General features: G+C 41.2%; 1 protein-coding gene across 3 annotated transcripts in view; it reads right to left on the bottom strand.

Annotated features, from left to right (window-relative positions):
• The window catches only part of SCP2 (sterol carrier protein 2), a 111,067-nt gene that overhangs the window by 33,630 nt on the left and 62,879 nt on the right, over positions 1-14,558 (bottom strand). For all 3 annotated transcript variants that reach the window (XM_036349061.1, XM_036349060.1, XM_036349059.1), the window contains one exon: positions 8,865-9,018. In XM_036349061.1, the coding sequence (XP_036204954.1) occupies positions 8,865-9,018 (154 nt within the window). The remainder of the gene's footprint in view (positions 1-8,864; positions 9,019-14,558) is intronic.

The raw sequence follows: 14,558 nt of genomic DNA, 5'->3' as shown, positions 1-14,558 counted from the left end.
AATTGTTTGTGGCGATGACTGCACAACTCTGATACACTAAAAACCACTGAATGTACACTTAAAATGGATGAATTGTGTAGCATGTGAATTATGTCTCAATAAAGCTGTTAAAATTTTTTTAAGTGGTTGCTATTTTTCTTAGTGTTTAGGAAGAATATAGAACCCTACACTTTGATCATATCTCCATCTCTAAATCTCACATTTTACCAGTAATCAGTTTGTTCTAATTACAGATGACTGGGCAACGCACATGAGGTCTAGAGAGTAAGGTTCATCTGCAATCAGCAACTCCCCTTGACCTCAGAGCAGGCATGTGATCCCATCACAAACAGAAATCCAATCCAAAGAGCCAAACTGTGGGTTTCAATGAGTTACATATGCTCCCCATTCTGAACTAAAAATTAAAGTTCACTTTTCTCAAACCCCTAGATAATATTTATAATTTAGTAATACAACAATTTTCAACCTTTTGACCAGTGACAAAAACCAGAGAAATGGGAAAGAAGAAAGAAAAATGCACAGGGAGATCAGAAATCAATAGTTAATTGAGCAACTACAATGTGTATTTTTCATGTGTTCGTTTTCTAATCCCTGCATGTTATCACTGCTTTCTAACCAGGGAAGGGTTACGTTAACATGCCCAAAGCAGGCAGTGTGAGGAAAGGTTGATAGGGTGCTCTTTCCACTGATCAACACTGCCTTTCTGATCATTCCAGTCAATAAAATTTTAAAAAGATATTATAGACAGATGACAGTTAAGTAGTTTTTATATAATTTCTTCATTCTAACTGCTAACTAACTGGGGGGGGGGGGGGGAGGCTACATTACTATGGAGACAGATATAAGATTTTTGCATGTAGTCCTTAAATATCTTTTAAAATGAAACTAAAATTGTGTGTGTGTGTGTGTGTGTGTGTGTGTCCACTGAGAACAAGTAATAAAAAAACAAGCACTCAGCTAGCAGCTACACTGTGGTTGCGAAATACCATTCTCCACTGAAAGAACCAGGGCTCCTTGGAGAAATGGCTGATCGTAGGGCTGGTGCATAGAAAGTGCAGGATAAGCCTGGAATATCTTCTCGAGCTAGAAAATAAGTACTAAAAGGAAGCATGAGACATGAGTCAGCTAGAAGGAACTACCACTGGTCAAAGCAGGACATTTCAAATATCGAAAGAAATGATAATAATGAATTATAACCCTCTAAATGAAATAAGAATTCATGAGTTCATACTGATATATTAATCAACATATAAATAGACAGAAATAAATTTTAAAGTGGGGGAGAAGAGAAACTCTTCCTTACAGCAGAATGCCACTTAATAAATATAAAGAATGATGACATTAGAAAAAAAATCATCAAAGGATGCTAAAATGAATGGGTAATAGGTAAAAGTTTGAGGAGGAATAGGATATTTATATAATCTCAAACATCTCAACACAAATTACTTAAAAACTACAAGAGAAACACAGTCACTTTTCAGAGGAAAACATGGCAGATAGCACCTTAACCAAGTGAACAAAGTTAAAAAATCACCGATATAGGGCAACCAACATCATGTGCCTCCAGACATGATATGCTAAGAAGGACACAACCTCAGTGGTATTCCTGCAAAAAAAATAATGTATAACCTGAATCTAATTATGAGGGGATATCAGATAAATGCAAATTGAGGGACATTCTATTCTTTTTTTAAAAAATATATTTTATTGATTTTTTACAGAGAGGAAGGGAGAGAGATAGAGAGTTAGAAACATCGATGAGAGAGAAACATTGATCAGCTGCCTCCTGCACATCTCCCACTGGGGATGTGCCTGCAACCCAGGTGCATGCCCTTGACCGGAATCGAACCTGGGACCTTTCAGTCCGCAGGCCGACACTCCATCCACTGAACCAAACCGGTTTCGGCGACATTCTATTCTTAAAGAATGTACTTATAGCCTGACTGACATGGCTCAGTGGTTGAGCGTCAACCTATGAACCAGGTCATGGTTCAATTCCAGTCAAGGGCACATGCCCGGGTTGTGGGCTCAATCCCCAGTAGGGGGCATGCAGGAGGCAGCTGATCAATGATTCCCTCTCATCATTGATGTTTCTCTCTCTCTCCCTCTCCCTTCCTCTCTAAAATCAATTTTAAAAAAAGATTAAACAAAAAAAGGAATGTATTTATAGTCTTCAAAAAAAGCAAGGTCAATGTTATACTTTCAACAATAAATTATAAAAAAGAATCAAGGTCAAGAAATACAAAGAAAGAAAGGCTGAAAGATTACTTCAGATTAAAGGAAACTAAAGAGACATGACAGATAAATGCATTCAGGATCCTGGAATGGATTCTGGCCAAAGAGGATAAAAAGTGTCTTTTATAAAGATATTATTAGGACAGTTATCAAACTGTGAATATGTTCTTTGGATTATGTATAAATGTTAAATTTCCTGATTTTATTAACTATACTGTGGTTAAATAAGAGAATGTCCTTATACAGTTTTTAGAAATGCCCACTGAAATGTTTATAAAGGAGCATAATGTCTCCAATTTTCTTAAATATTTCATTAAAATATGCATATATCTATGAATATATAGAGAGACAAAATGATAAAGCAAATGGGGCAAAATATAAACAATTGGTGAATCTGAATACAAGGTATATGGGAGTTCCTTGGATCATTCTTGTAATTTTTCCTGTATGAAGTTATGTCAAAAAAAGGGTTCTAGTTAAAGCAGAAAGTTAGAAATTGAAAAAGCCAACCACCTACAATCACACCATTCCAACAAGTTTCCTAGATTCATTTTTTTGCATTGCTCTTCAAGTCCTTGTTTACACACATACAGTTGTAATCATTTTGTGGACCATTTTTACTTCTAACTTTTAACTTCTTGTATCATTTAGGCTTTTTACTTGTTGAGTTAAACTTCCAAGCTAATCAGATAATTTTCCACACAAAAAAACACACAGAGCAATCCAAATATGCCTCAACCCAGGAATGAACAAACCGTGGTACATCCATACAAATGGAATACCAATCAGCAATAAAAGAAACAATTTACTTAGACACACAATAACATGGATGAATCTCAAGTGTAGTATGTTAAGCGAAAGAAAGGCCTTTTGATCCTATTCCCAGGATATTCTGGAAAGAGAAAACTATCTGGGCAGAAAACAGATCAGTTGTTGCCACAGGCTGGAGTGTAGGGAGAAAGGTCAGCTATTAAGTGAACCAGGAATTTTGGGGGGTGATGAAACTGTTCTATATCTTGATTATGGTGGTAGTTATATGACTGTATATGTTTGTCAAAATTTGCAGAACTGTGCACTAAAAAAGGGTGACTTCTACTGTATGTAAGTTATACCTAATTTAAAAGTGGAAAAACCAAACAAAGTTAGATTTTTAAAATAAGTTTCATTTAAAATTGATCTAAATTAAAGGGAAGAAAAGTTAATGCATATTCAAAATTGTTCTAAATTAAAGGGAAGAAAAGTTAATTGTAAATTAAATGCAACTGATCATAGTTCTTAAATATGACCTCTCCTCTTCATTTTCAGAGTTCCTGTTGCAGCACTAAACATTTCTTTTTTTTTCTTTTGTTAAACATCCCCCAAGGGTATTTTTTCCATTCATTTTTAGAGAGATCGAAAGAGGAGGTGGGGAGGAAAAAGAAAAAAACACTGATGTGAAAGAGACACACCAATGGGTTGCCTCCTGCACATGCCCAGACTGGGCTGGGAACCCAACCTGCAACCCAGATACGTGCCCTTGACCGGGAATGGAGCCCTCAACCCCTTGGTGCGTGGGCCAACACTATAACCACTTAGACACACTGGCCAGAACAGCACTAAACATTTATTATCCATACTACTGTAGCTGCCTCCCTAAGGATCCCTGGCTTTTGGTCTCTACCATTCAACTCAAAATAATGCCAGACTGATTTATCTAAAACATAATATAATCACATAAACTTTTGCTAAAACTTATACTCTGTAGGGTAAGTTCCAAACTCCTGAGCATAGCATTTGAATTATTTCAAAATCATGATCCAATCCACTGTTTCCTATACACACTGATCTCTGCCCTCTACCCAAATACAAACAAGAATCTACTCTCCACCCACACAGCACAGCCACTCACTAAACCTCATATTTTCAAATCTCTGTACAGGTCTGGAATGCCTTTCCTTTATCCTTTTTCTGGGCAATCCTAGTAATTCCAATTCAAATTTAGGTTTTCAACATAATGCCCTAGCTGGTGTGGTTCAGTGGTTATAGTGTTGGCCAGAGCATTGGTCCTGGGCCCACACACTGAAGGGTCTTGGGATCAATTCCCAGTCAAGAGCATGAGCCTGGGTTGCAGGTTCAATCCCCAGCCAGGTTGGGCATGTGCAGGAGGTAGCTAATTGATGTTTCTCTCTGGCTCTCTCTCTCTGGAAAAAAAAAAAAAATCAATGGACAAATACCCCCATGAGGAAAATAGCCTGGGGTAAGGATTAACAAAACAATAAAACAAAAAATTCCTTCCTATGGGCTTCTACGACATTTTGAAAAAAAGTATGTCTGCCTTCTCCCCACCTCTCTGAGGAGCCTAAGCATGTAGCAGTTGCTCTATCAACGTTAGCTAAATGAGAAACTAAGCAAATGAGATCATGTGTAATAGGTACCTTAAAATGACCTTGTTTAAAACCAAACTACAACCTCATTTTAAAACTATATTTGGCCCTAGCTGGTACTGACTCAGTGGATAGAGCATCGGCCTGCGGACTGAAGGGTCCAGGGTTTGATTCTGGTCAAGGGCATATGCCTGGGTTGCGGGTTCCATCCCCAGTAGGGGCGTGTAAGAGGCAGCCGATCAATGATTCTCTCTCATCATTGAAGTTTCTCTCTCTCCCTCTCCCTTCCTCTCTGAAATCAATAAAATATATTTTTTTTAAAAACTATTTTTGCACCACCAGAATTAGAATTGTTTTCCAACTTTGGCCTCTGGAGTGAGTTATGTTTTTATCACTAAAACTATCAATATCTTTAAATATTTCAAACTAAATTGTTGTCATTAATATATATTTTCCTTTTTTCTTGTCATTATTATCTAGATTTATTTTTTATACTTCTGCCTTCCCAGAAATATTAATCGTGGTTACTGTGAGAAATCTATATCTCAATATTTCGTCTCCTGAAAATAAAAGAGAATTCTATGTTTAAAATATAATTTATTGCTTCCAAATCATGACCTTATATTCTGAGCAAATTCAATAGCTACATTAATATTCTGACTCTGGAGGAGAACCAAGATGGCGGCATAGGTTAACGCCAGAGTTTGCTGCCTTGAACAACTATTTCAAAAGTGAAACTAAAAACGGAACGGACATCACCCAGAACCACAGGAACGCTGGCTGAGTGGAAGTCCTACAACTAGGAGGAAAGAGAAACGCATACGGACACTCAGAGGAGGCGCAGTGCTGAAGTCAAATTCTGAGGTGCGGAGTGCGCGGAGAGGGCTGGCGGCGGAGGGCGCGGTTGGCGTTTTCAATCGGGAGGGAGTCGCAGACTCTGAGCTCCAGATACAGGCGAGTCTTTAGGGACCCAGACTCAAACGGGAGAAGCGGGACTGTCTGGCTTCGGTCAGAGCGAGTGCAGCTGTCTCTCCGAGCTTTGCAGCGGGTGCTGGGACTCAGAGAGGCAGAGCCCCTGGGGACAGGACTGAGAGCCGCCATAACTGCTCTCTCCGGCCACCCTGTTGATCTTGTGCGACCCGCCCCGCCCAAGCCCTGCACACAGGCATTTGCCCGATAGCCTCAGGCAAACGCCAGATTAGCACCTCCCTAGAGGACAAAAGTTCTCTCACTGCTGACACAGCTGATTCTCATAGCCACTTGGCCTGGAGGTCAAACCCTCCCTGGTATTAGCTACAACAATCAAGGTTTAACTATAAGACTACGAACAAAGACCACTAGGGGGTGCACCAAGGAAGCATAACAAAATGCGGAGACAAAGAAACAGGACAAAATTGTCAATGGAAGATATAGAGTTCAGAACCACACTTTTAAGGTCTCTCAAGAACTGTTTAGAAGCCGCCGATAAACTTAATGAGATCTACAAGAAAACTAATGAGACCCTCGATGTTATATTGGGGAAACAACTAGAAATTAAGCATACATGGACTGAAGTAACGAATATTATACAGACTCCCGACAGCAGACCAGAGGAGCGCAAGAATCAAGTCAATGATTTGAAATGCGAGGAAGCAAAAAACACCCAACCGGAAAAGCAAAATGAAAAAAAAATCCAAAAATGCGAGGATAGTGTAAGGAGCCTCTGGGACAGCTTCAAGCGTACCAACATCAGAATTATAGGGGTGCCAGAAGATGAAAGAGAGCAAGATATTGAAAACCTATTTGAAGAAATAACGACAGAGAACTTCCCCCACCTGGTGAAAGAAATGGACTTACAGGTCCAAGAAGCACGGAGAACCCCAAACAAAAGGAATCCAAAGAGGACCACACCAAGACACATCATAATTAAAATGCCAAGAGCAAAAGATAAAGAGAGAATCTTAAAAACAGCAAGAGAAAGAAACTCAGTTACCTACAAGGGAATACCCATACAACTGTCAGCTGATTTCTCAACAGAAACTTTGCAGGCCAGAAGGGAGTGGCAAGAAATATTCAAAGTGATGAATACCAAGAACCTACAACCAAGATTACTTTATCCAGCAAAGCTATCATTCAGAACTGAAGGTCAGATAAAGAGCTTCACAGATAAGGAAAAGCTAAAGGAGTTCATCACCACCAAACCAGGATTATATGAAATGCTGAAAGGTATCCTTTAAGAAGAGGAAGAGGAAGAAAAAGGTAAAGATACAAATTATCAACAACAAATATGCATCTATCAACAAGTGAATCTAAGAATCAAGTGAATAAATAATCTGATGAACAGAATGAACTGGTGATTATAATAGAATCAGGGACATAGAAAGGGAATGGACTGACTATTCTTGGGGGGGAAAGGGGTGTGGGAGATGCGGGAAGAGACAGGACAGTGGGTGGGGAGTGAGGGCGGAGGGTTGGGCGGGAACTGAGAGGAGGGGAGTTATGGGGGGGGGGGAGAGGAACAAATGTAATAATCTGAACAATAAAGATTTAATTTAAAAAAAAAAAAATATTCTGACTCTGGCCGAAACCGGTTTGGCTCAGTGGATAGAGCGTCGACTTGCGGACTGAAAGGTCCCAGGTTCGATTCCGGTCAAGGGCATGTACCTGGGTTGCGGGCACATCCCCAGTAGGAGATGTGCAGGAGGCAGCTGATCGATGTTTCTAACTCTCTATCTCTCTCCCTTCCTCTCTGTAAAAAATCAATAAAATATATTAAAAAAAAAAAATTCTGACTCTGGTAGTTCTTTATAGTTTGGCTTTCACTGAGGGTTTTCAACTCCAAATCTGAACTAGATGGAATTCCTGAGGACAGTGCAGAGCCAATGAATCAGATTTGGGAGGAAACTTAAAATTCAACTTAACATCTTTTTATTTGATTTGATTCAATAAACATTTAACCACTGGGAGAGATCCTCAGGTGGGAAGAAGTCAGTCACAGTGTTAGGCCTCAAGGATTTCATATAAGAAAGGAGATAAAAACAAACTAGATATACTGCAACTAAACCAAAATTGGATGGGGACCCAAGAGGTACAAAGTGCTGTGGATATTTAAAGGGAGATGGGCCTTAAAAGAAAGAATTTTCTCAACAGAAATGGTATTCCAGGCAGAGAAAGAAGAGTGACAGGACAGAGAGGATACACTCAAGAGTTTGCAAAACATCAGGACGTAAGGAATTCTGTTCATGGTGTTGCATATCTCGTAGAACCAAAGTGTGAATAAATAATTACCAAGACTTTCAGGAAAATAAAAAGGAGCCAATTAGTGTTGAAAGCTACAGCAGGACTAACGAGATTAAGTATGAAAACTAAAGACAAGGACATGTGACAATTTCATAATCAGATCAGTGATGAGGTCAGAAACTAGACTGCAAGATATTTCAGCACGAAAAAGGTGGCTCAATATACAAGGCTCATCATGAAATAGAATCAAGGGAAGGAGAAAAACAGACTGTTTTAGACTTCAGACCTGAACCTGCTTGCGAAAGAGGGAAAGGAGTCAGTGGAAAGGCAAAGATGGAGGATTCAAAAGAGGGGAGAGGGTATAAGTTTTTGCAACAAAGTTACAGAGAGAGTTGTTGGAAAGAAAAGCATGAAAGAGGAAAGCTGGGCCTTGGAACGGAAGAGGGACTTTTTCCTCCAGGAAAGAGCACTTCTCAGAGAGAAGAGCAAGTCAGTTGAGGGATCCTGAAAGGCTTTGGGGGGGGGGGGGGGGTGGAGTGCTTAGAGATTTGAGGAGCACAGGCATTTGACAAGGACGGGAAGAAAATCAGCAAAAGGCAAAGAGAGAGGATTCTAGCCGCAGTGAGGGCTGAGCTGGGTTAAGAGATAAATCTGCCGAGGTCCCAGCAGCGTGTTCGGTGCCTTTCTCCAAACCACCTCAGAAGCCTGCGAAGCTGTGGGGAGAACGCATGTTGTGGGAAAGGAACCCAAAAGTGCCCAAATTAATTACTCGGGTTGGCAGGGCTGAGACCCGCGCGGCCAGCGCCGGCTTCGAGCTCAGCACTCTCCTGACTATGCTGCCTCCTTTGGAACCGTTTTCCCAGGCTGGTGAAGTTTAAAGCTCGTGGCCGGTTTAAAGTTTTAAAGCTGTGCTTTAAAGCAATGCAATGAGGTACTTACTCTTTGAGTACGAGGACAATAAAATTAGGGCTTTATACACGAGAACCGAAATTAGCTGTGAAAGGTCGGAAGGATTCACTGCCCGACAAAACCCACAATGACACTTACCTGGCGGCTTCGGGGAAACCCATCCTGTAGATCGTGACAACGACAGCTCCTCCTAAGCCCAAATTGTGCTGCAGAGCAACCTTTGCCCCAGGAACTTGTCTCTTCCCGGCTTCCCCTCGCAGCTGCCAGCAGAGCTCCGCGCACTGAGCCAGGCCTGGCGAGTCGAACACAGAGCCGTCAGATTCTGTTGCTTTAGAAAAGCTGCCCCGCCCTGGCCGGTTTGGCTCAATGGATAGAGCATTGGCCTGCGAACTGAAGGGTCCCAGGTTCGATTCTAGTCAAAGGCATGTACCTAGGTTGCGGACACATCCCCAGTAGGGGTTCTGCAGGAGGCAGCTGATTGATGTTTCTAACTCTATCCCTCTCCCTTCCTCTCTGTAAAAAATCAATAAAATATATTTAAAAAAGAAAAGCTGCCCCAACAGCCAGCCTCCTTAAGCCAGACCAGGGCTAGCTAGCGTTAATTGTGACTTTTAATCGAAGCATTTAATTAAGCCGAGATAGCGTTTACTTAAATAACTTCTCTTAAAAGCACTAATGGTTTTGCACCTATTTTTCTTTTCTTAAGTAATCTATTTGCACAATATGCAGGCTTAAGAAATTCTCTGCACTCTATATTTATCCAACTTGTCATGTTTTTCTGGACAAGCTCCAAGAGAAAACAATGAATATAAAGTTCTCTAGCCCACGCAAAACAGCATAAGGGTAATTTTACTAATTTTACCATTTTTATGTATCAGAAGAAAATAATCTAGAATTTGGAGGTTCATGTTCCCTAAAAAATTTAGCTGGTATGGAGAATTTTCCTATTATTTTCCCCAATTAGTTCACAACAAGAATGAATTGTTTTCCAAACCTATACATAAGTATTGCAAGAATAGCTCTGGATTCACAAAAATAGTTTTGTCCCCTGGATAATAAAATGAGAGATTTTTAGAGCTGAAAAGAATTTAGTCGTGTAAACACTGAGAAAAGGTAAGATTAAGTAATTTGTGAATGGTCACACAGCAGGCTAATTCCAGAGCTGAAATTCAAACCCAAGTCTCCTGATTTACCTTTGTTTATCTTTCTACCAGACCAGCTATTAGCAGATCCTGAGTTAAGAATTGTCTCTCAGCCGAGACCGGTTTGGCTCAGTGGATAGAGCTTCGGCCTGCGGACTGAAAGGTCCCAGGTTCGATTCCGGTCAAGGGCATGTACCTGGGTTGTGGGCACTTCCCCAGTGGGGGTTGTGCAGGAGGCAGCTGATCGATGTTTCTCTCTCATCGATGTTTCTAGCTCTCTATCTCTCTCCCTTCCTCTCTGTAAAAAATCAATAAAATATATTTAAAAAAAAAAAAGAATTGTCTCTCAGAAACAGCATCAGACTATCAATCCCCAGAGGGAAAGTAGGGGAGGGAGGGGGTAAGGGGGAGAGATCAACCAAAGGGCTTGTACGCAAGCATATAAGCCAAACCAATGGACAGGGACAACAGGGGGATGAGAGCATGGGGGGAGAGGGGAGGGGTTGGGGGTTAATGGGAAATGAGGACACATTTGTAATACCTTAACCAATAAAGAAATTAAAAAAAAAAATGAATTATCTCTCAGGATAGACTGGTTTTCTCCTCCTGGAGGCAGAGCTTCACAGGCCTACTTACAAGTTCTATTCTTCTACCCACACCCCCAGTCACAACTTCTGAGACACTGTCCTATATAAACCCCAACCTCCTCAAGAAATTTAAATGCCACTTCTCAGTTTCCAAGCAGTGCCTATATATTTACAGGACATGTATCTTAACACTCTTTTAAAATAGGGAATGCTAGAGGCTTCCCACGCCCCTCCACCCCTCCCCGCTTCCCTCTCCTCCCTCGCCTGCCTCCCTCAGGCCCTGTTTTCCCCCCTCCCCCCCTCCACCCCAGGCCCGCTCCCACCTAGTCCGGGCCAGTAAAAAAATAAAAAATAAATAAAAATAAATTAATAAATAAAATAAAATAGGGAATGTAATGAAGTATGGTAGCAATCATCTCAGGTAAAAACTATAGTTTAACTTTAACCCTTATGTTTGGCTTATGTACCTATTTGCTTTGTTTAACAATGGACAGGTTATTTTGATTTTCCGAATTATATAAATCATCCCATTCGATTAAATGCCTTATTGATTGTAATGTGACTATCCCATGGGTTGTGGTCATACTGGTCTTAGAAAGCACATTTTCCTTCACCTGGGAAGGACAGCACAGTCATCCCAAGGTCAGAGGGCTCTAGACCCAAAACTGTAATTTAGATAACATGCCTTGGTTACCCAAGGGCTCTAGATCAGGGGTCCTCAAACTACGGCCCGCGGGCCACATGCAAATACAAATATTGTATTTGTTCCCATTTCGTTTTTTTACTTCAAAATAAGATATGTGCAGTGTGCATAGGAATTTGTTCATAGTTTTTTTTTTAACTATAGTCCGGCCATCCAACGGTCTGAGGGACAGTGAACTGGCCCCCTGTTTAAAAAGTTTGAGGACCCCTGCCTAGATAATGTGTTTACCCAAAACTGTAATTTAGATAACATGCTGTTTCTCCTTCTGTAAACTGCTTTTTTGCAAACTAGGTTCCTCATTCCAGACCCGAGGGCTCTAGATAATGTGTTTCTGTCAATTCAGTAACCCCGAGACCCAAAACTATAATTAATATGCTTAATTCTGCTTCTGTAAACTGCTTTTTTGCGAACCAGGTTCCTCATTCCAAACCCTGGAATGTAATCAATACCTTTGTGATTTTTTGCCTATATAACCCTGGAGCTGCGACCATCTTGTTACTATGAGATTTGGGGAATGGCCCCTCATAGTCCCAGATTGCAATAAATGTGACTCTTTAATTCGACTTCTTGAGGCGTCCTTCTGTGATTCGTGGGGTACATTACAACACATTCTGTGGATATGATCAAGTGCAGGGATTCAGAACAGGCCTCCCAAAGTGTGCCACTTAGGCATGTGAATTATTTTGAGCTGAAGGCAATCAACACCCTATAGGTTCATGAGAAACATTTACCTCATCCTTAAAGAATTTAAATTAGAACCCTAACTGGTTTGGTGGGCTGAAAGGTCCCAGGTTCGATTCCGGTCAAGGGCACGTACCTTAGTTGTGGGCACATCCCCAGTAGGAGGAGTGCAGGAGGCAGCTGATCAATGTCTCTAACTCTCTATCCCTCTCTTCCTCTCTGTAAAAAAATCAATAAAATATGTATTTAAAAAAAATTTTTTTTTTTAAATTTAGAGGCCTTTCCCATAATAAGATTTACCATGAGAAACAACTTTTTTTTTTAAGTATGTTTTTACTGATTTGAGAGAGAGAGAGAGAAACATCGATCTATCGGCTGCCTTCTGCACACCCCCTACTGGGGACTGAGCTGGCAACCTGGGCATGTGCCCTGTGACCTCTGGGTGCATGGAAGGACGCTCAATCAACTGGGCCACACTGGTCAGGACAGGAGAAGTAACTTTTTTGACCTTTCTATATGGCAGGGCAAACTACTAATTCCTGAACATCTGTTCTTCTTATTGCCCTGCAATGACCTTCCTCCCCTCTGAAGTCCCAAGGCACCTTACCTCATTCTTTAGCTCATAATGTTATGTATACCTTATTTCCCCCTTTTTGTCTTTGAACCTCTCATATGTGTGGGTGTCTATGAGTCTCTCATGTATGTGGGGTCCCCATGCATACGTACGTAATTAAATGTGGTCATTTTCTCATGTTAATCTGTCTCATGTAGACTTATTAGGCCAGCCGAAAGAACCTTGAGGGGAAAAGGAAGTTTTTCCCCACTCACATAACTATAGGCAAAATTTTAAAATCTACCTGTTCATCCCATTGTTATATAGGTAAAAACCTAGATAATCTGGAAATGAAATAACTGGGAAATGGTTGTATAAATTATGAACTATATGACAAAGTACTATGTTCCTATTTAAAATGGTGTTTATAAAGTTATTTTTAACATTTTAGGAAAATGTTTATGATATCATCTTAGGAATGCAATGAACCAATCAGATAACCATATACCCATCCATCAAACAAATTTATTGAATGTCTATTTTGTGCCAGACACTGCACAAGGCTCAGAAGATCCAGCAATAAGCAAGACTGGCATAGTCATTTCCCTCAGGAAGATGACAGTCTTAAGATGTAATTTATAATACAGTCTGATACGCTGTGATAGGCATTAGCGCAGGTGCTACAAGCACACAGAGGAAGAATAGCTCTCATAGCTTGGTAGGTCAGTGAATGAGGACCAGATGAATAGACATCTAAACTGAATAAAGAGGAGCTAGCTAGGCAAAAAAAAAAAAAAAAAAAAAAAAGCTTCATGAAGAGATTTGAGCATGTGCAAAGAAGGAATATAGCCTGCTGAAGGAATAGAAAGTTAAGTGAGACTAGAAAGTGTTCAAGACAGCCAATATGAGAATGAGAAGTAGGGGACAGGGAGGAGAGGGGGAGAAGCAGAGCCTCTGAGGGCAAGACTGAGAGCAGCCGTAATTGCTAGCCCCGCCCTGTTGATCCCGTGGGACCCGCCCTGCCCAAGCCCTGCAGGGAGACTTCTGCTGGATAGCCTCAGGCAAAGGCTAGATTAGCACCTCCCTAGAGATCCAGGAGCCAGGAAGCCCAGAGGTCAGAGTGGGACCATCCAGTTTGCAGCTCCGTGGAACCATAAAAGACACACTAAAAGACACACTCAGGGGGCAGACTCAGTGAGCACCAAAGCCCCATTGAAGCAAGTCTAGCCCCAGAGAGGTGTCTCCAGCACAGAAGTTCTCCCACTGCAGACACAGCTGATTCTCACAGTCAATTGGCCTGGAGGTCAATTCCTCACAGTGATAACTACAACAATCAAGGCTTAACTACAACAAGACTGTGCACAAAGCCCACAAGGGGGTGCACCAAGAGTGTCTACCTCAGGTAATTGGTACACTTAGCACAGAAAGGCACTCTAGCGACACAGCGAAGCATAAAAAATGCAGAGACAAAAAAACAGGACACAAACAACAGAATTGGAGGAAAGCAAACTGTTGGATGTAAGTTCAAAACCACACTTTTAAGGTCTTTAAAGAACTGTCTAGAAGCCTCCGATAAATTTAATAAGGCCCTCGAAAAGACTGGTGAGACCGCCGATAAATGTAGTGAGATCCTCAAGAAATCTAATGAGACCCTCGATGTTGTGATAAAGAATCAACTAGAAATTAAGCATACACTGACTGAAATAAAGAATATTATACAGACTCCCAACAGCAGACCAGAGGATCGCAAGAATCAAGTCAAAGATTTGAAATACGAAGAAGCAAAAAACACCCAACCGGAAAAGCAAAATGAAAAAAAGAATCCAAAAATACAAAGATAGTGTAAGGAGCCTCTGGGACAGCTTCAAGTGTACCAACATCCGAATTATAGGGGTGCCAGAAGATGAAAGAGAGCAAGATATTGAAAACCTATTTGAAGAAATAATGACAGAAAACTTCCCCTACCTGGTGAAAGAACCAGACCTAAGCTGCAATCAGACATCCTTAGCGCTGCTGAGGAGGCAGGAGAGGCTCCCACCACCACCGCTGTACTGGCAGCCATCAGCCTGGCTTGTGGCTGAGCAGAGCTCCCCCCTGTGAGAGCACACTGACCACCAGGGGGCAGCTCCTGCATTGAGCGTCTGCCCCCTGGTGGTCAGTGTGTGT

The sequence above is a fragment of the Myotis myotis genome, unplaced genomic scaffold (genome assembly GCF_014108235.1).
Source record: "Myotis myotis isolate mMyoMyo1 unplaced genomic scaffold, mMyoMyo1.p scaffold_m19_p_2, whole genome shotgun sequence".
In the NCBI taxonomy this organism is placed as follows: Eukaryota; Metazoa; Chordata; class Mammalia; order Chiroptera; family Vespertilionidae; genus Myotis; species Myotis myotis.
This window is presented reverse-complemented; position numbering and strand designations above follow the sequence as displayed.